The following is a 23,768-nucleotide window of genomic DNA, read 5'->3' as shown; positions in this document are numbered from 1 at the left end:
ATTCAGGTCAAAATCTTCTTTAATGTTCTAGTGAAAAAAATAATAATAATTACCTACATCCTGAATGACCTGTGGACGAGTACTTTAACTTTTTTTTAATTCTTTCAAGTAAACTATCCCTTTAACCCCTAGGTTAACAAACAGGGCTCGGAATTAACCTTTGTTCTTAGTAGCACCGGTGCTCCTAACTTCAAAACTTTAAGCAAAGCAGACAAAATTTAGTCGCACCCACCAACAATTATGAGCACCGTTAATACACGTTTTATTTTAGCAAATTCTATTATATATTAACACTCTAATCACAGCTAACAAATAAACAAAACTCTGCATGCACTCACCGGCCCTGCACGCATTGCTTGACGTAAATGACATCAACCGAATTAACAATAATCACTGTGTTGTTCTCACGGGTGCTGTCTGATATTGCACAGATGATATTGACTTATAACTTATTATTTGCATACATCATCTTAATAGCAGTAACTGTCTTTTCATGAGCTGTAATATGCTTCATCTCAGTGAATGTATCCTCTTTAGTAATGGTGAATAACGTATCAGTCGCATGATTGACAGCATCGTGATGATTAAATGAAGGACTAAATAACGTTAGAACATCTAAAATGTGTAGATTCAGTGGCAAACACTGTTACCTGAAACCTCCGTCCCACCGGCTTTACGGTTAATGCTTTAGTCATTATCATAGCGGACTTTAAACATTGGAAGTCTTTCATCCACTCTTCGAAAAGTGTAAATGCTGGACTGACATTCATTACATGATCACTAATCAGATGTGTCATTAGTTGTAACTTTAGGTGGTTTCTAAAACTAAATCTGTCTGTTGTTTACATTCTCTCAGATCCAGATCTTTGCGTTTTCGTGGCTGTAGCTCCCTGTCATCGGAACCGAGTGATTGACAGCTGATATTAACCAAACCATTCATGTTATGTTATAGCACAGTGGGCCAATAAGAAGAGCTTAAAGGCGGGGCAAGCATTGCATGCTTTGTTTACTGCAGTTTTAAACTATTCCTGAGTGCTGCGTTTGGTGTTTTTAGGTGCAAAGATGCTTAATGTGTGAATGCCTTCCAATTCCGCACATGTGGTGAACATTTTGCTGTGAAAACTGGTCGCACAACATTTATTTTATGCACTCGCACATATGCTCCCAAATATTTTTTGAGATAGATACAATTTTGGGCGCATATACGACCAAAACAGTCGCAATTTCGAGCCCTGACAAATATGTGATATTTGCCAGTTTTGCCTTTTTGTGTACATATTTTTATGTAAATGTGGCCCCATCTAACTAGTCTTACATTTTTTTTGAGAATCAAAAGTGGATAATGCTAAATACAGGTTTAAATAGGATATTAATTGTTTTATTTTTAAACGTAAATTGCATATTTCAAATTTAATTTTACATTATCATAAGAGATCAGAACTACTTGCTTTTAAAAATGTGAGGCAGCTCCACACACTTACTTCTCTAGCACAGGTGGGATGACCAGCTCTGGTCTCATGAGTGCCAGGTTCTGCAGGGCCTGAGCTGCATCCATGCTGCCCGTCTTGCTGAACATGGCCATCAGAACCGGCTGCTTCATGCTCTCCACAAAGTCGGTCACGTCCTGGTCTGTGAGTTTGTGAGTGCTGGGAACAGGGGTGATCCAGCAGGGTTTCTTATAACGCTCCCGATGCAGTCGTCGAACTATACTGGCAGGAAGACGCTGAAGGAGCTTCATCAGTTTCATCTGTGACAAAATAGAAGCAATATTTAAATATGATTGACACTGATCAAATCTCTCAAAATCATTAAGATTTTCAGTCATGAGGTTTTCTATCACAATATATGGATAAAAATCGATTCCCATTATCCCTAGTGATATCTCACAGTTTGTCTTATTTTTGTCTTATGTGCACACAAAATTATTCTTGTACTTTACATTATTCCAGTTAAACCACTGACATGGCACAGACATATGGGGCCCTATCATACATCCGGCGCAGTGTGGCACAAGGCGCGGCACAATAGTCTTTTGGTAGTTTCATCTTGGCGCAAGAGTCGTTTTGAGGCGTTGCGCTACGCTGTTTAAATAACAAATGCATTAGCGCTCATTTGTGCGCCCATAGGCGTTCTGGTCTAAAAAGGAAGGCGTTCTGAGGCAGACCGCTGGCACGTTGCTATTTTGAGAAAATATATTAGATTTTTCATTAGACCAAAACTAACCCGTTCTAAACCTCGCTTACGCACTGCTTAATACGCACAAGAGAGCAATAGGCAAATATCTTTACATATAAAAAATTAAAATATTAAGGATATATATAGGATATAATAAGAATAGATATAGGATATAAATATAAAGGACTAAAATATTGCAAAACATATTATTTTCTAGCCTACATAAATATGAAAAATCACTGCTTTTATGTCTTCATCTCGGGAGGCTTTTCAGTTCATTCATAACAATTTGCTTTTGTATAATGTTATTATTATTAGCAGTATTATTTATTATATCCATATTTATATTTGTTTTATTAAAAACAAGCTTAGATTTGCCCACCTGTCAGGTTTTAGACCATATGGGGTACGGCATGTGTTTTAGGATATAACTCAGGTTTTTGAGCACATTTTGTTATTATTATTCATTTGCTGGAAATTAGAACTGAATTTAGAAATAGTTTTGAAACAAATATTTGCGCTTAAACAAAAGTATTTATTTATAGACTAATTGATGTCTGTGCGTAAAGGTTTCCCTATCCAAGAGCGAATGTGAAAGTAGTTCTATTATCTCTCATTCTCACGCAGTAGATGCTCTGTTTAACAGTTTTCTGTTAAAAAACTGTTAACTGTTAACTGTTTGCTTGTGAAATGCTCATTTTTTCCACTTAGACTTACTTTGCGTCCTGTAAATAGCGAATGCGCTCTTGGTGCGACGCAGCTGACTCTTAAAGGAAATGGGAGATGAGACTCTGATTGGTTTATTTTCAAAACACACCTATAACTCATTAAGAAAATAAACTCAACCCTTTTAGACCATGCGCCACAGCGCAAGGCAGATTTCCCGTCCTTATATTAGCAAAAACGCATCCTGACACGCCCTGAAAGCATTTGCGCCCTGCGTTTTCTGCTCTGCGCATGGACCGTCAAAATAGAGCCCATGGAATGTTTTGAAGATGTTTTTTGGTAACTGTTCTGACTTTGAATGAGTCAGGACCATTGCTGTCGATGGAGGATTACAGAGCTATTAAATATCATTTTAAATATCTTAATTTGAGTTTCAAAGATGAATAAAGGTTTGGATGATTTGGAACAACATGTAGGCAGAATAATAATAACAGAATTTTCCTTTATATGTGAACTAAACATGGTGATGAAATTCCTTCCCCTTAGCAAAAAGAAAATAAATAGATTCAGCAGGGGAATAAGCATTGAACGTGTCATGTTTTTTTCCTGGGAATAAAAAAAAAAAAAACTGTTGACATAAAAATTAACCAGATTTTGGTAAAAACCCAAATAATACAAACATAATACAAAATAAATAAATAAATAAAAAATCAGTTGTTTAAAAGTACTGAACCACTGAAATTTATTTAATACTTTATATAAAAGGCTTTTTTGGTGATGGCAGGTTAGACACCTCTCATATGGAGAATGAAGTCACATGAATTTCTCAGGTGTGAGTTTTACACATACTTCAACAGTGTAAAAATCTTGACTGTTCTGTGTGTCTCGCCAATCAAATCTTCAAAATTATATTTTATATTGGATTCAAGTCAGGTGATTGGCTGGGCCATTCCACAGCTTGATTTTCTTTTTCTGAAAGCAATTGAGAGTCTCCTTGGCTGTGTTTTCGATCATTGTCTTGCTGAAATGTCCCCTCTAGTTTCATCTTCATCATTCTGATGATGTAAATGTTAGACTGCAGCAGCAAATATTGATTTACACTGAGGAAGGGCAGAGGGTTGCTGAATAACTACTGAGAGATTTCAGCTGCTGTCTAGGCTTTCACTGCCTTTCTACACCTCCTTTTCTTCATGTGTTCAATACTTTTTCCCTGCATAATTTCATTTTATCATGCATAACTTAAAGCACCCTTAGAAATATGTTTTTTAAGAAAAATGGTGACTTGTTCAGTACTTATTTTCCCTGTTGTAAATTCATTTTGTGTCAGGTTAAAATGATAATTATTAGTTAAGTGGTACATTTCGATACATTTTGACAATTTTTTTCTCAATGTTTGGGCATTTACATTAAACACCGTCATCTTCAGCATGTAAACAGGTTTATTTTGGCCAAAAAGAATCAATGTTAAAAATATATATATATATTTTTTTTTTTTTGTTTGTTTGTTTGTTTTTTTTTGTTTTTTTTGTGAAATGTAATGTAACAAACAGGCGCAGATGATTAGTTATGCTTTCTTTTGATATCAATGATCCCAAATAAGTTTGTTTTAAAGAAAAAAATGCAGAGTTAAATAATTAACTTTAAAAACCATCCGAATTGTAGTTTATGGCACTTAGTATCATTAGAGTGTGAAAATTATGCATGTCTAAGATGGAAACTGAAAGGTTGTTAGCAGGGTTTCAATAGCTGGAATTTGAAGTGTCCTCGCTCTGTCAGAGAACCATCTGTCAATGCATATCGCAAACATGAAGCTCAGATGACAACACAGCGCAGGTAGGCAGCTCTAGAACGTGGGAGGACGAGATTTCCATTTGCATCATATTGTTCTTGTTGTTTACCCTAAAATAGAGAACATCTTACCAGCCAGCGTCCGTTGTTTGAGGGGTGATAGAAGGATGCTATACTACTGAAGAGCCCATTAAGCTGCTTTTGGGACTGGTTCTGAGGGCCACCCTGAAAAAAGCCATAAGCAACACTATAAAAATGATCTGTGAATAAACAAACCTTTTATTAATTAGCCTTTTTATAGATATGTGACTCATGAAACTTACCAGCATGGAGGAAATCCAAAGTACCACATGACCAATGTCGTAGGAGTTAGTCAAGTATCTAGGAACTACCATCTGGCTGGTGCCAACTGGCAGATTAAAGCTACGCAGGATTCTGGTGAAGATCTGAAGCAAGACAGAAAATATCAGAATAAATTCAGACATTTAGCATCATCATTTCTTTTAGAAAACATGTATGATGTTATTCAGAATGATGAATGCAATTGGTCAAAAATGAAAATAAAGACCTTTACAATGCTTTAAAAGACAATATCTTAATGCATGAAGAGGTATTTGTCCAAATACACATTTATTTATTTTTTTATTATGTACAATTACATTGTTAATATAGCATAGAATAAAAAAGGTTTTATCCTATTTTTTCTGGTTTTAAACATTACACATTAACCAGGGTAAATATGAAACACCTTTAAGGTTGTTGCATACCAAACCCAAAATGTTTGTCCGTAATTTTCGCCGGTTAAAAAAATTAATTCGACCTCACGTTGTGTGAATTGTACAAACACACTGCCTGTGAAACTTTTGTCCATCATAAAATTAAAAAACTAACTGGGTTTTTTTACGCTTTTTCACATCCAAAAAAGCCCTTTGAGATGTGTTTTGATAGTTCAGAGCCACAATACAAGTGAAAAGCTAAATACAGAATGCTGTCATTTGAGCTACAGATAACTTTATGACAAACACAGTGCATAATATCAAGAAATAATGAGGCGGACATTTGAGAACCCCTATATGCTGAATTCAGTGACTGGCACACCTCTCCTCTGCTGCTGCTTGGTGTGTGTGTGTGTCCATACATTTGATATACTGCTCATAGACATTATAATAGAAAGCATGATCCGCTTTCGGTCTGTTGCTTTGACACGTGGCCACCTCCTATTATAATGTCTGTAGGTACAGCCAGTCTCTGTTAAGGATTTGTTTACATACGTTAATGTGTGAAGTATCACAGAAAATCAAAATTGCACTGATTTCTTGAAATGATCTTTGCATTTGGGGATAATCCAGGGCATCTCTTTGATAATAAGCGGAACTCTCCTTCCTCTCTATGCAGTACTGGATGAACACAATATGTAGCCTATTCCTATTTATACTTGGGAAAAGAGAAGTCTTTTAAGAGATATAACACAATCAGAGAGACTTGCTTTGTTTACTAAATAAGTAGATTTAACTGAACTTGCACTGTAGAGATTTAATAAAAGCTAAACAGGTATTTTTTTATTTTATTTATTAAGTTTAGCTATGATACTCTTAAAATTATTCTGCATAAATCTGCTGATATTTTACACAATTCTCTACAGAAATAGTAAAAAAACGTCCACAGATTCTGTCTGGCCCCAATCATAAGTAATTTGATACCTGAAAGAAATTAATCCACAATTTATTAATAAAAAGAATAAATGCAGAACGATTACGGTTAAAATATTCACAGAATAGAAGGCCTTTTTTATCATTTCAAAATAATTGAAAAAGTAATGAGTTCAAACATAATAAGAATGCAAAAGTATACAGAGATTGAATGCATTCAGAGGGTCAAAACTCTCACAGCAGCAGGACAGTACCTTGGGAATATATGGATCCCAGTTCACATAACCAATGTTGTCATTAGCCAGGCGTGCGAAGAGATTCACTAGATTCTGCAAGATCAAACGAGAGCACAGAAAGCCAATGGTGACACACAGCATTTAGCACTTAACAAATGAACTGACAAATGAGATGTACTTACACCCTCCCAAGCAGGCAGGTTTTGCACTGAGACCCAGAGATTCATCATTTCATCAAACCATAACCTAAAACACACATACAAATCCTCTATTAACCCGACTCACACTTGTTGCTTGCACTTAAAGTAATAGTTCACCCAAAAATGAAAATTCTGTCATCATTTACTCACCCTTTACTTGATTCAAACCTCTCTATATTCTGTTAAACACAAAAGAATATATTTGAAAGATGCTGAAAACCTGTAACTATTGACTTCCATGGTATTTGTTTTTCCTACAATGGAAGTCAGTGGTTTTCAGCTTTCTTCAAAATATCTTCTTTAGTGTTCAACAAAAAAATATGAAACTTATAAAAGGAGCTATTAGAGACAGAGTAAATACGGAGTAAATTTTAGTTTTGGAGTGAACTATCCTTTAATCACTATCGAGCCATTTCTCATTTGAGTGCAACACTTATTTCACTGCTAGTTGTACATACTTGAAGCCTTTGTCGTGCTGTTCAGGGGGCATAATGGTGGGCAAGAAGAGCTCAAAGTAGCCAATGGCCTTCTGCATAGTGACATCAAACGGACATAGTAATGGTCGCCACTCATCCAGCATCTCCTGTGTGGCCGATTCAGGAAAATATCTATACACACACACACACACACACACACACACACACACACACACACACACACACACACACACACACACACACACACACACACACACACACACACACACACACACACACACACATACACACACACACATTATGTGACATTCTGATAGCAAAATCACATGTCATTTCCTCAGCTCCACGGTTGTTTATTTGTTATGTGAGCTCTTGCGAAATGATGAAAAGAGGTTGTTATATGAATAAAACGGGTCGACAGTATAATGTGTTAAGAGAGCTGTAATCGGCTCAGTGTGAAAGCTGTGGGCTTGTCTAACAACGGCCTGATTACATGATTCTTTCACCAGCTCGACGGAAAGCTGATTAACACAATGTGCAATTCCTTTGTGAAAGGGGTTGAACATTTATAGGCACATTAGTGAATGACAGAGGATTGAAAGAGCACTTACACTCTGCAGCTTTTGACTAGCGTCTTCAACACGTTCTCCACGGAGCTGAAGGGGAGAGAGACAGAGAAAAATCATGTGTGTTAATGTGAAAGTGCAGGCGCATCTCAGGCTGAAGCAAAAAGATGCGATTAGACCACGTGCAAAGCAGAAAACCAACTACAGTGCGTTTTGTGAAAGAGTGAATGACAGTTTCCCAACACCAGAGGCACCTGAGCACATGACAGCAACATGCCAGGTTATCAGGCTCTCCTTGTGTACTTTTTTAATAAAAGAAAAAACTTATTTAGAGAAATGTGGTCACACTATTAACAGCCCATTCAAATCAGGAAGCTGCTCCGAACTGATCCCAATTTTGTCGGCATGAATTGAATTGGACAAAAGTGATTTTCCACACACTGAAAGCATTATGAATGCATGTTTCATAACGTTTTTTAAACAATGTCAAAATACTTGTGAAATACTATTCTATCGTCAATCATAAACCATTCTAAACTGTACTTGTTAAAATACACAAAAACATATGTTATCATACAAAATATATTATATACATATACTAAATGATTACTAGGCCCAAATGAAATCTGCCCTCACAGAAATCTGCAGATTTTTAGCCCATCTTTGAGACTATTTATTTACTTGTGTAAATGTGTGTAAATTAAATTATTTCAGTTTTTAAAATAATTTCAGCAATGTTATTGACTAAGATAAAATGCTCATATGATTTATTTACAATTCAGTGTGTAAAGTAATATTTTCTGCATTTTAGTATATATCAGAGCCTTTCTTTGTTTACCAAATAACTGGATCTATTTGGATTTGCACTGTAAACTAGGGATGCTCCGATCAGGATTTTTGCAGCCAATAGCGAGTACAGATTCCCTGTCATGGTAATTGGCCGATATCGAGTACCGATTCTGATTCTTCAAGCTTTATATAACTTCGCCATTGCATAAGTACAATTACCCTTTAAGTATGAGATATTGCCTTACCTAAAATAATAAATTAAGGATGTTGCATAGATGTAATAGTCAGAAGCAGCTTTACAAAAAATATTAATAATAGGTAAATTAAATGAAAAAAAAAATGGTAAAAAAAATTACTAAAAATGCAATTTGGAAACATTGCTCATGCGTTGTAGCGCTGCTGATGCATCACACGGGTGCGCACGTGCATCTTCCTCAGAGTGTGTTGTAAACTCGTAAACAAACACTTGCGATCGGTACATGAGATCGGCCAGATCAATGAGTACCGTTTGTGCCGTGAAATGTGATTATCGGCTTATTCCGATCTCCGGCTGATTGATCAGAGCATCCCACAAATATTACATAAAAGTTAAAAACTTTTTATTTTTTATTTTATATGTTAAGTTTTAAGTTGTGATACTCCCAAAATCATTCTGCAAAAATCCACAGACTTTAAGATGAAATTTGCCATTTGAGCACCACAAGGGTTGTTTTAAAACTTTTAAAAAGGGTTTGTGTTTAAACTTATTATTTTTCAGCCTACATTCTGTTCTGATGTAATTGAGTCTGCTATTTTATTAATGTTAGAAAATAATAAATATGAATGCATTTATTCCTCTTAGAAACCTACCATTTGTTCCTCTTAGAAATTTCTACTGGAACCTAAAAGTCTATTAGTAATTGAATGCTATAGTTCTAAAAAATAATCAAATTCAGCCTCTATAGCGTTTTTTTTCCATATATTTTTCAAAAGCATAACCAACTTTTTTTTTCTACTGAGAAATAGAGAACAAAAAATATAAAAGGAGATAATTTCAGAAACATCCTAAAATTGTTTTTGTCATAGCATGATTCACGATGCTCTTCAAAATATTTTCTTGTGTTGCACAGAATCATAACGCTAACCCTGGAGCGTCATGACGATGTGTAAATAATGTCTATCCTATTAAGATTGACTAGCCATCTAGTTGTTCCAACAATCTACTGACTAGTTGATTATTAAAATATGTTGTCTGTACATCCCTGCTTCTAAAAATACACTGCCAGTGAACGTTAGTGAGACACGGCAGCTGTTGGTTTTCCTCTCAGTGAAAGTGTAAACAAACACCAACCGCATTCAGCACAGTCAGTTTGGCCAAGATTAAAATAGAACACAATGATACCAGAACCCAAGAGGAAAATTGGCAAAAGTACGGTGACCTTGTCCTCTAAAAGCAGTGAGCCAAGCTGATCTGACCCACATACAGTATATACAGTCTAATGCAAAAGAAACATGGCCGATATCAAATTGTGCTGAGTTTACCAAAAGCATTGTAAGTTTACAGAAACAGTTCATTTAAAAAATGAGATATTAATTTATTTAATTCAATTTAATTATTTCATCAAGCTTTTTGATTGATTAAAACACCCAAACAACTCAACTTTTATTTATTTATTCTTTACAAAATAATAAATACATTTTACAAATGTTTGTCTATATAAATATTTATAAAAAGTACACAGGAGTCAATAGCTATGTTTCCATCCACCTATTTTTATGTGCATTTTGGATATGCGCATTAAAAAAATGGCTGATGGACATGCCAAGACGCAAAAATTTTTTAATGCGTTTAAACAACGTATGCGCATAACTGAGTGGGACAAAATTATTATTATTATTTTATTGAAAATAATGCACATAAGCTACGATGGAAAAGGTTTTACCGAATGCGCATTAAAAAAGGTAATGTGTAGAGATCATGTGATGATGAAAATGTTTGAATGGACAAATTAGTGGGCTGAGCACAATGTAAAACATCTAAAATGTTGTTTTGGTCATTCCAAAACGCCTTCATTTCAGTAATATTGTTATTATATCATTAATTACCTCCAGAATTGTCAAGACAAATTGTCTTCAAACACCACCACGCGTTCATTGTGTGTCTGCATTTGGCTTCTGAGGCGCAAGTCGTTTATTAAAGAAAAGATTCACAAAGCTTCTTCTACCACAAAAAATTCAATTTTTACTTTTGATATTTGGCACCAGTTAACCAGGAAATGACGATTGCTTTACTCTATGGCTGCAAAATATTGGAAAAATCTGATTTTGCGATATTTTATTTTTCTGAGATAAGTATTGCAATATGAATACAGTTACAGAAGATGGTTTGGATGGCATTATTTGACAGTTTTCTAGGGAGTCTAACAGTCTGAGATCGGTACAGAAATTTTATAATTACAATACAAAATAAAGATGTTTGTCTTGTTTCCAATTCAAATATCAAAAAAAGTAGACCCAGTAAAAATGTTGTTTAGCTTTCACCGTCAGAATAGTAAGTGAAACTTAAGAAATTGTTGCTTGTTTTTAACGAAATTATTGGCCAGTGAGGTAAGTAAAAGAATCTTGTTTTCGCTATGAAATGTAGATATTTGGACTTGAAACAAGACCAAAAAATTTTTATTAATTTAAATTTTAAATATATAATAAAAAAATGAAGATATTTTTTTAAATAAAAAAATTAATTAAAAGAAATAAATAAATAAAATCAAAGAAATGTTTTTTGCATAAATAATATAAAGTCCATATAAATACAGTGATCAAATACAATTCTAGATTGGCCATTGCGAATCTTTGCGATGTGACTATTGGGAAAGCGCACATTGAGATATAGATGCTGAAACATCAATCTTTAAAGTGTACAAGTAATCTCTAAACTGTTATTTCCTTATGGAAAATATTAATATTAATGAGATGTTATTTGTATAATATGACTGGCTTGCAATGCTTTTGGCACATGTTCCTTTATATTTGTAATATAAACTGCTAGCTTACTATTAAGAGCAATCAAAAGGTTCTAGGGTTAAAAGGATGAAAACAAAGAAATGGGTTTGTCCTATTCCTGGAGGAGGTGTGCTGGAGAACATTTGTTTATAAAAGCTTTGTTGCCAGATATTTCACCCAAACAAACCAATTTAGTCGACACCTCTCGAGTGACCAGGAATTGTGTTTGACAGAAAAGATGAAATATTAGAAAGTTTGAAAGGAGCACCATTTCCTGATCTGTTTGTGAAGCATGTTATTAAGTGGATACGACTAAGCTACAACAAGAACAAAGATTATGAATACAAATGCAGATGTAAGCTGATTTGTCATTTAAATTGCTGATTTTATTTTAATTTTTGGCCACATGCAGTTAAGCATGAACGGCTGCCCTTGGAAAAAGAGTGCAACAAATAAAACACGGGCTATGCTTACCGCTTGCGCACAATATTAAGCATTTTTTGTTTAGTTGAGGCTTCTGCTCGATAACTGAATGTGAGAAAAGGAAAAATGCGTAAGCCAGATGCTAGATAAAGCAATAACATATACCTTACATTTGTAATTGATTAACAGATTCTTCTAAGAATGCTTGGTATGCTAAATGAGTACAAGAATCAGCAAAGGACCCAACTGAAATGTAAAATGATTTAAAATTAATTTTATTCATAACCCAATTCAGGCACTGAGATTTTATTTGCTTCCTCATAACTTTGTCTTGTTGCGCATAACACAGAACCATGTGCCATGTGTTCACCATAAAAAACTCTTTCTTGACATTTTGCGGTCAATTTATTTATTCTCAAGATATTGAAGACAGTGGGTTTTTTTCATTAGAACACCAAGAAGATTTTTAGTTGAAATTGTGGTTCGTAAATAAATAATTAAAAGCACTTTAACATGGTAATCAAACTTTCCTGAGTCTGACAGTCTGGACAAACAGTCTGTCATATAATAATGTAGGCACAGAGATGAAGTTGTTTGTTTACAGCCTTAAGCTAGGAATGCACAGAAACTGTTTCAGTTTATGTGGATGCCATATATGTGATATGTGGATATTCTGCTCATGTACACGTATACTTATCTATGCAAGAACCACACATGCTCTCTTAAAAGCAAAATCTGCACATATAAATTAAGTTCATCTCACTGTTTTGCTGTCATGGAAACACTGGTAAAATATATCAATATATCAATATATCAATAAAAGTATAGATAGTAATAAATAAATATTTTTATTTTATTGGCTTGTTTTTTTTTTATCAATTTAAGATATTTTGTTAAATGTCTTACAACATTACTTAATGGTATTTAAGAAGATAATTAAAAAAATGAGTACAAAGCATTTTTGCTTACACTTTGAAAAAACTGAAACTGAATCAACTATTTCTGGTGTCTGTCTATAATTTTCAATTCGGTGCATTCCTAGTTTAGGTTAAATAAAAATATGCACAATTTTGATGAACAATACAATAAACATATTCTCACTCTAAAGTTTGAGTTTGAGCCCACACATCATTATTTACCAGGAAGCCCAATTGAAAAGCTGCAATGATAGCTCTGAATTAAAGGTAATAATGTATATAATAGAGCTTAAAAAAAAAAAAGCCAGACAATTATATTTTGATTGACAGTTTTTTAAAAGCCCGAACCCAGTCCTCTGTGAGTCCTCTGTAACTTCATAACATCTCAACACTCTAAAAGGCCTAGGTACATCTTTAAATTGGCCAACACACCAAAAAAATAAGTCTTTCTTAACAAATTAAATTAAAATAAATTATAAATTATGATGTTATTTGGCAATAATAAAATTAAGATTCAGGCTCTGTAGGATTTGTTTCGCCACTTCTCTTCACAATCTGGCATTAAGGTGACGGTGAAGCTAAATATTTACAGAATAATGCCTTCATTAGCCTATATTGGACTACTTTGTCTGCATTATGATTTTTTTATTTATTAAATATTTAGTTATAATTTGAAAATCCTTTACTCCCCAAGATTGGGCTATGTGTTTTATGGAGGAAAATTATTAAATTCACTGTAGATGGCTTTAGATAAAGACTCTAGAATACACAAGCAATATATAGTTTTCAATGGGAAAGAGCATAATGTCAATAGCCCCTTTCACACATACAAACCTTTCCGGAAAATTGCCGGCAATTTTCCGGAAAGGTTGTATGTGTGAACAGGTCCTTTTTGAAAATACCGGTAAATTCGTTCTGGCTATTTTCCAGAAAGAGAAGTTGTAACATTACCGGCAATTTGCCGGAATGCTGCGCTGTGTGAATGCAGAAGGAAGATTGCCGTAATAAGCGCGTGCACGTCTAAAACGTGCTGACGTGAGACGTCTGCTTTAGCCAATCACAACAGTCAGACGCATTTACGTCCGCGCGGTTTGTGAGAATAAAAGCCTTTGAATATTTTTCCGGACACATTTAGCTGCTAGAAGTTAGTTAGATCACGTTTATATGTTCTTCTTAATGCCAACTGTGTAAATAATCACTGATGAGATGCTTATGATAAGCCGCTGTTTGTTTACCTTCAAGCTTTGCGTGTGCCTGTGAAACAGCCTGTGAGCGCCTGCACACGCACATATTATGAACATCTCGACATGCGAAAGTGATCCTGCGAAAGTTGTTCACAATATTGATCATCCACAGAGTTTTTAATTTAGTCAAATGTTTACAAATACAAGCGCAGCCGTTTAAAGCTCATTTGTGGTGAATGATGTCAGAATTTACCCGTATTTTGGAATGGATGTGTGAATGCTCTTTTCCGGAAAATTTTCGTAACGTCCTCGCCTGTGTGAACAGCGCTTTTTTGAATATACCGGTAAAGTCGTTCCGGAAATTTTCCAGATATTTACCGGTATCACTGTGTGAAAGGGGCTAATATGGCAAATGAAGCCCCGCCTTCTAGTCCAGAAGCCAAAAGCCCACCTTCTAGTACAGGAGCCAATCATCAATCGCTACAGACTGACGATACTCCGGGAGAGGGGCTCACACTAGGTGTGAGTTTCTGCAGATTTTGTGTAATTCAGACGTTTAGAAATGAAACTAAAGAGACGGTTGTTGTTTAATTTTATTGGTGATTCCAAATATGAAATTCAACCGTAAGCTTGGTAGGCAGTTTTGGAGAATTTGATCTTTCCCTATTCAAACAGAATGCCCGAGCATACTGCCTGAGAGGCATTTTAAAGAGGGCCACCGAGTGAAATTACTTGTCTTAAAGGGACTTTGCTTTAGCACAGTTCTGCGATCACTGAGCAGCACTGAACAACTTTTCACTGCTGCCGCTGGCCGGGATGCATATTTTGGGTAGGATTGTTTGTTCATCTTTTACCAGCCAAGAACATCCATTTAATTTACCATGACAGCAGTTTCAATGTAGCGAGTGACCTCGTCATCTTCCCTGTCAGCCTGCTGTACATTGCTGTTTAGCGCTCTATTGTAATACGCAGTGTATGTGCGACCGCCAAAATCCCTTGTCGGCTAGAATGACCGTTCTTTTTAAACAGGTGGCTGGCCTGACCACAGTCAAAATTCGCTCTTTTTGACTTCGCCTGCATCATTTGTTTCACCTTTGCAGGGATGGAATTTAATGTTGTAACACACAATTTAATTACTTTCTCGCGCTAATTGAAAAGCATCACATGACTGTTCATTTACTGCGCAAGCCCAAGCCTGGCCCGTCCCTGTCTAAAATTATAGAAATTATGCAGAACCCACCCGAATCTGTCGGGTCCGGTCGGTTCGGGCAAAGATCTTCGGCTCTAGTATATAATGCTAATTTCACTTCATAATATCTTAATGTGTCATCATGAGTGATAAGTGTTAATTTTGTTTTGCCTGCATATGTTTGTTCACTCTTAAAGTACCAGGAACCACTGTTTGCCTTTTATGAGTCACTAAAAAATCTTCTTTAATGTTCTACTGAAAGAAAAGTCATCTACATCTTCGATGACCTAAGTGTCAGTAAATAAGCATCGATTCTTTCCTGTTTGGGTGAACTATCGCTTTAAATATTGTCTAAAGAATAATCAAAAAAACTAGCTTTTTTTAGCAGACAGACTTCAAAGAGCATCCTGAAAGTTGAAAGGAATTGAATGATGGCCATTCTAAGTGAATGGAGTGGGAACATTTCATATGGACCTTGCCTAACAATAAGCTATCATGCTATAAAAAACGTATACAGAAACATTAGGCAACAGTAAAACATTATGCTTGTTGTTGCCCTGGCTCACAATATACTAGACTCGGTGAATAAAATGTAAATAGAAAAAGAGGCCTACTTTGGGAACCAGTTAAGACCAAGATGCTCGGTTTTGGAGTACAGGATACTCTCATAGAGATCGTATAAAGGTCTCCAAGGCAACTCCAAGTCATCCCGGGACAGCAGTTCCTTTTTCCTGCAAATAAAAAAAGTGTATTATATAAAAGTTAAAAAATGTTAAAACAAAAAAATAAATTCTAATTTTATTATAAAAACAACAATAGCTCAGTGTTTTCTCCCTTGAATCGTTTTTTTTCTGTTGTTGGCAAAGGAAGTGTTTTAAATAATGCATGAAGCATAGCAAGGCGCTAATATAAGCTGATCGATCTGCGTTTTTTTTTTTTTTTTTTTTACTATTCAGGGTTAGGACACAAGCCATCGACAACACAGGTGGGATTCGTAGGTGCGAGTTTTTTGGGCATCGGCTTGGTGTAAACCAGCCTTGAAAGTTTAAGAAGTGCTCACAGCTTAGATTTTTTAGAAGAATGCTGGCATTTTCACCTGAACAAAAACACTTTGGTGGAAATGTGCCCTAACAATAAAAATAATGTATTATTCAATCATTAAAAAATGACTTTACCTCGTTCAATTGTAAAGCATTTATTAATCATAGTTGAACATTACCTACTCATTATTAAAATCCAAAGTCGAGCTTGTTAACAGGAGTTAATGCACTGTGAGTTAACATGAACTAACGTTATTTAACTTAACATTAACTAAAGTTAACAAACATGAATAAATACCATAATAAATGTATCACTTTGTTCAAGTTATTAAATACATGAACTAAAATTAACTAATGGACCATTATTTTAAAGTGTTACACAAGTAAATAATATAAATAAAAACTGTAAATGACCGACAACAAATCAGCTGTGCCGTTCTCAAATATTTGACAGTGGTCTGGTGATTGTTGATGTCAGACTTTTGCGTACTTCAGCAAGTTGACGAGGAGTCGTGCAAAGCTCTGCATCATGCTGATCTCCAGCTTGGGGATGGTGACCAGCTCGTACAGCAGCTTGATAAAGAGCACATGGTCCTCTTTGCTGAACTTCCTCCCGTACAGCCGAAGGTACCTTTAAAGGTGAAAAATATCACAGCAATAAGAGAGAAACATGACAAACAGTTTACATATCATCTAATAAATGTTGCAAAATGGATTTTACATACACAGAAGACATTAAAGGCAAAGTTTATTTCAATCACTCAAATAGTTTTTGCAAAAAAGATAAATAATGCTCTGGAAATTTAGTGTAATGGTCCATACTTAAATTTGACCATTTCAGTTTTAATAGTCAAAGTTGGCTGTTATAAGTCTTGGTTTTCCTTTATCTTGAACTAAGGGAGGACTTTTGTCCCAACCATGTAACTTCTTAGTCCTTCAACAGGATCAAAAAGTCATTTTAAAATCATATAAACCTAGGAGTCGCTCCAAAGTTCCAGTCATAATCAAATGGCACTCTTGAGGACTGTTTGGTGCTACTTTATTGCTATAGGTAATTTCACATTTTCATAGTGTGCCAAGTAACACAGAATGATGATGTATAGAGCAAGTGCACGATGGCCACCTTCAACAGTTTTTAAATTTTCTATTTTAAAGTACCATTCATTACACTGAACTGGAGTATCACTGAACAGATGACAACAGTTTTTTAAGTTCAAACAGGTGTTAAACTTAATACATTTTCATTTTTATTTAAATTAGTAAGTGTCTTCCATAAAAAAAATAACAGTCATAGTGAATGTGTTCAAAAATAAACAAACACGACATATTTTAATGTTAAAAATGATCTAAACTTAAAACTGCTTTGCACTTATTTTTGTTGCTGGAAATACCTTTTCATATCTGACCCAACTGCAAAATTAAAAGTTTCGAAGTAATCACCCTACAATAGAAAATATTACTGTGAATTTTCAGAAATGTGAACTTTTAGGAGGGACGTACATACGGTCATTATCAGTTATTTGAAGGAGCGATTCTGACCTTATCACTAAACATGTAAGCAGGAAGGCAGTGGTGAGTCTGACTAAAGCTGAGTCAGGCTAGCAGATCACAAACAGCTTCTCAAAATAGATTACATAAGAGAGCTTTTAAAATTCTTCTAAATTGTAGGCATATATAAACAACTTTAGTTTACTATTCAAATATGTAGAAAGGCTAATAAAAGTAAGACTTAAAAATATATACAAATACATCTTTTTACTTTTTTGTTTGTAACTGACTTTAAAATGTACTGTAATTTACTGATGTGATGATAATGCTGACATTTCAGTATAATTACTCCAGTCCTGAGAAATTATTTTAAGAATTAGCTGCACAATAAACATCTATTGTTACCAATGGTATAAATAGTTTCTGATTCATAGATTTTGTAAAAAAAAAAAAAATTCCAAAAATTTGACATGTTCTAACATGTTATTTAATTGATGATTAAACTACATTTTGTTGAGAATGCTCCATAAGTATGTTCGTTTAGGCCAGTCAGGATAAATACATTTTAAATTTAAGCTTTTTAATTAGTTTTCCCAAATTCTAATGGTTGATATTGTTTCAAAACTAAGGCAAGATGGGCCTGGGTTTGATTCAGACTGTACAGATATAAAATGTGTAAAAAGATAATAATAATAATAATAATAATAATAATATAAAACCATGGTGGATACACAAGACAAAACAAAACAAAACTAACAGTTAGGAAAGTTTAAATATTCAATAAAATTTAATTCAAAATATAAAAATATTTAATGTTAGCCATGTTATATTTCATCTTCAAAAACTTTGAGGAATTTTATGAAGAAGGAATTTTTACGACTAACCTTTGAATGCATAATTATGCATTAGCTCTCATGAATGACAAAGTGAATAGCAAATTACATACATACTACATATTTAATATAGTAGTAATATATAATAACAAGAAATGTGGACAAAGTTAGCTGTTAACCTATGAAAAAAAGTGACAAAGCATCAGGATGGCTTGTTACAAACACAATTGCTGCATAACATCCCAAAAGAGTCAATTCTACTGCCACACAGACGAAAGTGTCCTTTACCAAAAACAATACAGTGTGAGTGATGCAGCAACTGTCTTGAACTGATCATCACTGAACCAATGGCTCAATCAACTCATTCAGAAATGAAAGGTTGCTCAATGATCAATGACACACAAATGTTCTGCTCCAACTTTATTCAGAACCATTTCCATAATTGAAACCAAAAAAATAAACAATATAAAAAACAATTGTAGGCGTTGAGCTACTGTTTATAAAACAAAAACCACAATTGCTGTCATTCAGATATTAAGGAAATAAAATAACTACACCCAAGAATTTTCTTTTTACTGTAATAACTTTTAATTATACATTCATTCCAACTGCCTTCAAATAATGTGACTGCTTTTGGATTAGACCTTTTCTTTTGGAGTGACATAATACTCCATTATGTCAGCATAAAACGACAATCACAGTTTTATCATCAAATAGGAGTTTTTAATATTTTAGATGACTTAAATATTAATAATATATTACCATTAATAAAATAAATGGGTCTAAGATATTTATTTGCTTTGAGTTACGTTTAACAACATGTTAATTATATTAATAGTTTTTATTTACTTGTTTCATTTATACCAAAGCAAAACTATTCCTAAAGGGATAGTTCACACAAAAATGAAATCTGTCATAATTAAATCATCCTTCACTTGTTCAAAACTAACTTGAGTTTTCGTTTGTTGAACACAAAATTGACTTTCATAATAATATTTAACCCTTGCTGCGCAACTAAAATAACTTTCAAAATATCTTCTTTTGTTTTCAAAAAATAAAAAAAAATTACATTTTAGTAAGTTTTAAAACTACAATGTAATTTCCTGATTGACTTTTTTATTCATTAAAATGATTATTATTCTTTTTTTATTTTGTTTAAAGATTTCTCCAGAACTCAGTTTAAAGGACTGTCACAGGTAATAAATATCACAAACCCTCAATGAATATTTTTAAAGCATTAATGAATTAGTCTGAAGAAAGTCAACAGTCTGAATCACACACTGACCACTGGCTTGCTCACTGAATTGCCTTGAATGGCTTACACTTCCACTGAACTGCAGACTCCATCCAATTCTACATAACATCCGCTGCTAATACCCTCAGGAAACACTTCTGCATGGCCTTGAATTTAATCTGGCGATGAGGTAACAGGCCAAATGGATAAGAAAGTGGGCTTGCAAACCATACTGCTCTTTAAAACAGACACTGTCAATGTTTGATTTACTACACAAACTTCATTGAAACACTACCCCTGTCCTGGTATTAGCACCACTTTAGGTAATACACTTCATATTTATACATGTTATAAAATTATGAATCATAAAACACAGTACATATAAAAGATATCTTAAAATAAACTAGCCACAAATAAAGCCCACAATGCAAGTGTCTGTTATTCAATATGACTGACTAGTACCATCAAAATGAATTACTTAATCTTAATGACGTAAAATATTGTACTATATGTTTTACTATATTTAAGCAGTCTTCTCCATATAAACTGTCTTTTTAAGGACTCCATGTCTAACCACTAGTTGCAGTGATGCATGTGGCAGCTGCTTATCCAGCACTAATGTTAGCCTACGTTAGCAGATTAGCTTGGAAATTATCTTACAGCAGCCCCACATTTATTATATTCTAGTCACTGAAGGAACACTGGTTAACACAAGCATAGTGATATTTCGTTTTAATATTATAAAAGGCCATTATGGAGTACTGACAGACAGACATGGGGTGTTTACATATGAGCAAGGACAGCTGAGTGACTCAGGTAGCGCTTAGCATTTAGCTCGCGAGCTAGCGGCTACAGGCTACCCGAGCGGTCTCTGTTGTTCATTAATAAAACAGACTCCTCAAAAAATACATTTTATAGTTATGCATGTACTTACGTGGAGAGTTTCCGTGTCCAAAATAAAACTCCGGGCCATAACTCACGGAGCTGGACAGCCCGACCCAAGTTGCCTTTAATCTGGGCCAAAATGTCATTGGATTCGCGGTCTAGTTGATCTGCGTACGGGAGAAGTTTGTTGTAGACGATCTCTTTCTGGGGGACAAAACCTAATATCTCGGCCTGCTCCTTTTTCATATTACGGTTTCCCAAAACAATAAATATCCTCTTCTGACGTGTCCGGCTTATTTCCTTCCCCTCTCTTGACAAGAAGTTCCCTTGACAAAAATCTTTGTTTTCTTTATTCACAAATCCGTTACTTTCGCATAAGTGCCGTTATTGTGGAGCGGGATTCAGGATAAAACTTGTTACTTCGACAGATCTCGGTCTTTCTGACCTCTGGTGTTAAACACATTAGCTTCAGTCACCTACATAGAGAAGTCTCCTCTCACTCTCTTGACACATATTACGAGTCACACGGACAGACACACTCACATACGCACAAGCTCAGTATGCTCACACACCGGCGAGCGCAACAATGAGCCTTGAGCGGCGCGCCCCCTACTGGCGGTCATCTGAACACAGAGCACAAAAATGAAATTGAAATGAAATAAAATGGAAGTATAAAGTTTTTCTTTTTTAAAATAATCGTATCTTTTTATATAAAGAAAATACATAGAAAACAAATACACTTAATAATGTCAATATAATAATAATATATCCTTAAATTTATTTAGCGCTTTTCTGGACACAAAGTGATTCACACATTTTGCAAAGGAATCTCCTCATTTACCACCAGTGTGCAGCATCCACCTGAAGGACGTGAGGGCAGCCATATTGCTCCACACACAGTGTGATTAAGCCAGTTATGATATCGGTAGGGTTGGGAGGCCAAGATGGACAGAGGCCAGTGGGCAAATTTGGCCAGGATGACGTGGTTAAACCGCAAATATTTTCAAATGACACCCTGGAATTTTTAACAACCACAGAGAGTTGGGACCTCAGTTAAACATCTCATCCGAAAAGACGGCACACACTGAGCAATATAGAGTCCCCTTCACTATACTGAGGAGTTAGGACCTACACAGACCCCAGGTTGAGCAACCCCTGCTGGCTTCAGTAACACCACTTCCAGCAGCAACCTAGCTTTCCAATTTGGTCTCCCTTCCAGGTACTGACCAGGTGCAGCACTGCTTAGCTTCAGTGGGCGATTCATTCTGCAGGTAATAATATTATGTTATTCATTCATTCATTTTCTTTTCGGTTTAGTCTCTTTATTAATCCAGGGCCGCCACAGCAGAATGAACCGCCAACTTATCCAGCACATGTTATATGCAGTGGATGCCGTTCCAGCTGCAACCCATCTCTAGGAAACATCCATACACTCTCATTCACACACATACACTAAAGACAATTTAGCCTATCCAATTCACCTATAGCGCATGTCTTTGGACTGTGGGTGAAACCGGAGCACCCAGAGGAAACCCATGTGAATGCAGGGAGAACATGCAAACTCCACAAAGAAACTTCAACTGACCCAGCCGAGGCTTGAACCAGCAACCTTTTAGCTGTGAGGCGACAGCACTACCTACTGCACCACCGTGTCGCCAATAACTATGTCAATATTTTTTAAAATAAATAAATAGCTGCAACTTTAGGAAGTAGCTCCAAGTAAAAAACACAATGTGAAATTTTGCTTATTTTATTATTATTATTTTGTTTTCTTTACTTTGATGAATGTAATGTAAATTAAATATAGTTTCTTCCTAATCTGTGAATTTAGAATTGCACACCTGCTTTATATTTTCCTTTTTAAACTGTTTTTTAGATGTAATACATTTTATTTACCACTTTTTTTGCATTTTTATATTTGTATGTGCAATTTCCTGTCAATGTAATTTCATAAACACCCACTTCTTATTTATTTATGTTTCACAGATTATTTCTTTCTTTTATAATTTATAATTTGTTTTACAATTTAATTTCTTTTTATTTATTGTAACAAAACATATAGCTGCATTTATGTTTGAAGCCCATGGTATACAGTGCTCAGCATATATGAGTACTCACAGATCAAATTATTTTATTTAATATTTTCTATAGCATGCTATACAATTTTAGAATAATAATCAATAAGTCGTTACATTTATATAGCCCCTTTCTGGACACTCAAAGTGCTTTTAAACATTGGGAGGAATCTCATTATCCACCATTTATATTAGAGTTTATCCAACAGTTCTCTCTGGTTCTCAGACCAGAGGCTGTTGGTCCTCATTACTTTAGGCTTTACGCAAGAGAATCATTCAAATACTATCTCTAAAGTGACATTATGTTTTTAAGCAACGGTTTCTACTGTGCTGACTTCAGCTGCAGATGTGAATGAATGACAGAAGAATGTAATTCCTCATACAAACGGATGTTTAGACTCTCCATGTTTGATTTTTGTAATAATTTTAAGTATTATATTTCCGCTTCAAAAGATGTTAGTAGACAAAAATGTTATTTTAATTAATATATCTGTTTAATAAACCTGTTTTGTTCAAATGCGACAAAATATAATAACAATATTCAATGAGAATTAGAAAAAATAAATTTTCAAAATGGGGTGTACTCATATTTGCTGAGCACAGTGAGAGGATATTATATATGTGAGTTTTAAATGCATCACAGCTTATTTGATAAAAAAAAAAAAAACTTCCTTTTCTTGCTGTTAAACTGAACATGTTCTTTAACCAAACCAATGCTGAGAAGAACATCCACAAGTCACAAGCTTTGTTTGTATATTGGGCCCTTCACTTTGTTTAAACGGTTTACCCAAGGCAATGATACTAACGAGATAACTTCAATCCGCTTTGCTTCTTTCCTTGTGTACTGACCCAGTGCACCACTATCCACTTGACCCAGTGTCACGACAGAAAAAGAGCGGAGCAATGTGTGCAGTCAACCCTTCTCGTTTTACTCCAGCCTCTGAATGAGCCTTCAGTTGTGCAAAGATCTATGCTTTCTTTACCTCAACAGGCCTCCAGCTAATTCAGTTATACT

General features: G+C 34.8%; 1 protein-coding gene across 2 annotated transcripts in view; it reads right to left on the bottom strand.

Moving 5' to 3' along the window:
- psme4b (proteasome activator subunit 4b) overlaps positions 1-21,240 on the bottom strand; it is a 61,814-nt gene extending 40,574 nt beyond the window's left edge. Inside the window, exons 1-11 of one of the 2 annotated variants that reach the window (XM_087275100.1) lie at positions 20,728-21,240; positions 16,729-16,869; positions 15,813-15,929; positions 11,960-12,013; positions 7,763-7,807; positions 7,173-7,322; positions 6,697-6,760; positions 6,533-6,607; positions 4,953-5,075; positions 4,762-4,854; positions 1,482-1,747 (exon numbers count right to left, since the gene is read on the bottom strand). In XM_087275100.1, the coding sequence (XP_087131226.1) occupies positions 1,482-1,747; positions 4,762-4,854; positions 4,953-5,075; positions 6,533-6,607; positions 6,697-6,760; positions 7,173-7,322; positions 7,763-7,807; positions 11,960-12,013; positions 15,813-15,929; positions 16,729-16,869; positions 20,728-20,924 (1,325 nt within the window). In that variant the 5' untranslated portion in view covers positions 20,925-21,240. 2 annotated transcript variants of the gene reach the window in all.
- Between the last annotated feature and the right edge of the window lie 2,528 nt (positions 21,241-23,768).

This window comes from Danio rerio, chromosome 12, assembly GCF_052040795.2.
Source record: "Danio rerio strain M-AB ecotype USA chromosome 12, GRCz13ab, whole genome shotgun sequence".
Lineage (NCBI taxonomy): Eukaryota > Metazoa > Chordata > Actinopteri > Cypriniformes > Danionidae > Danio > Danio rerio.
This window is presented reverse-complemented; position numbering and strand designations above follow the sequence as displayed.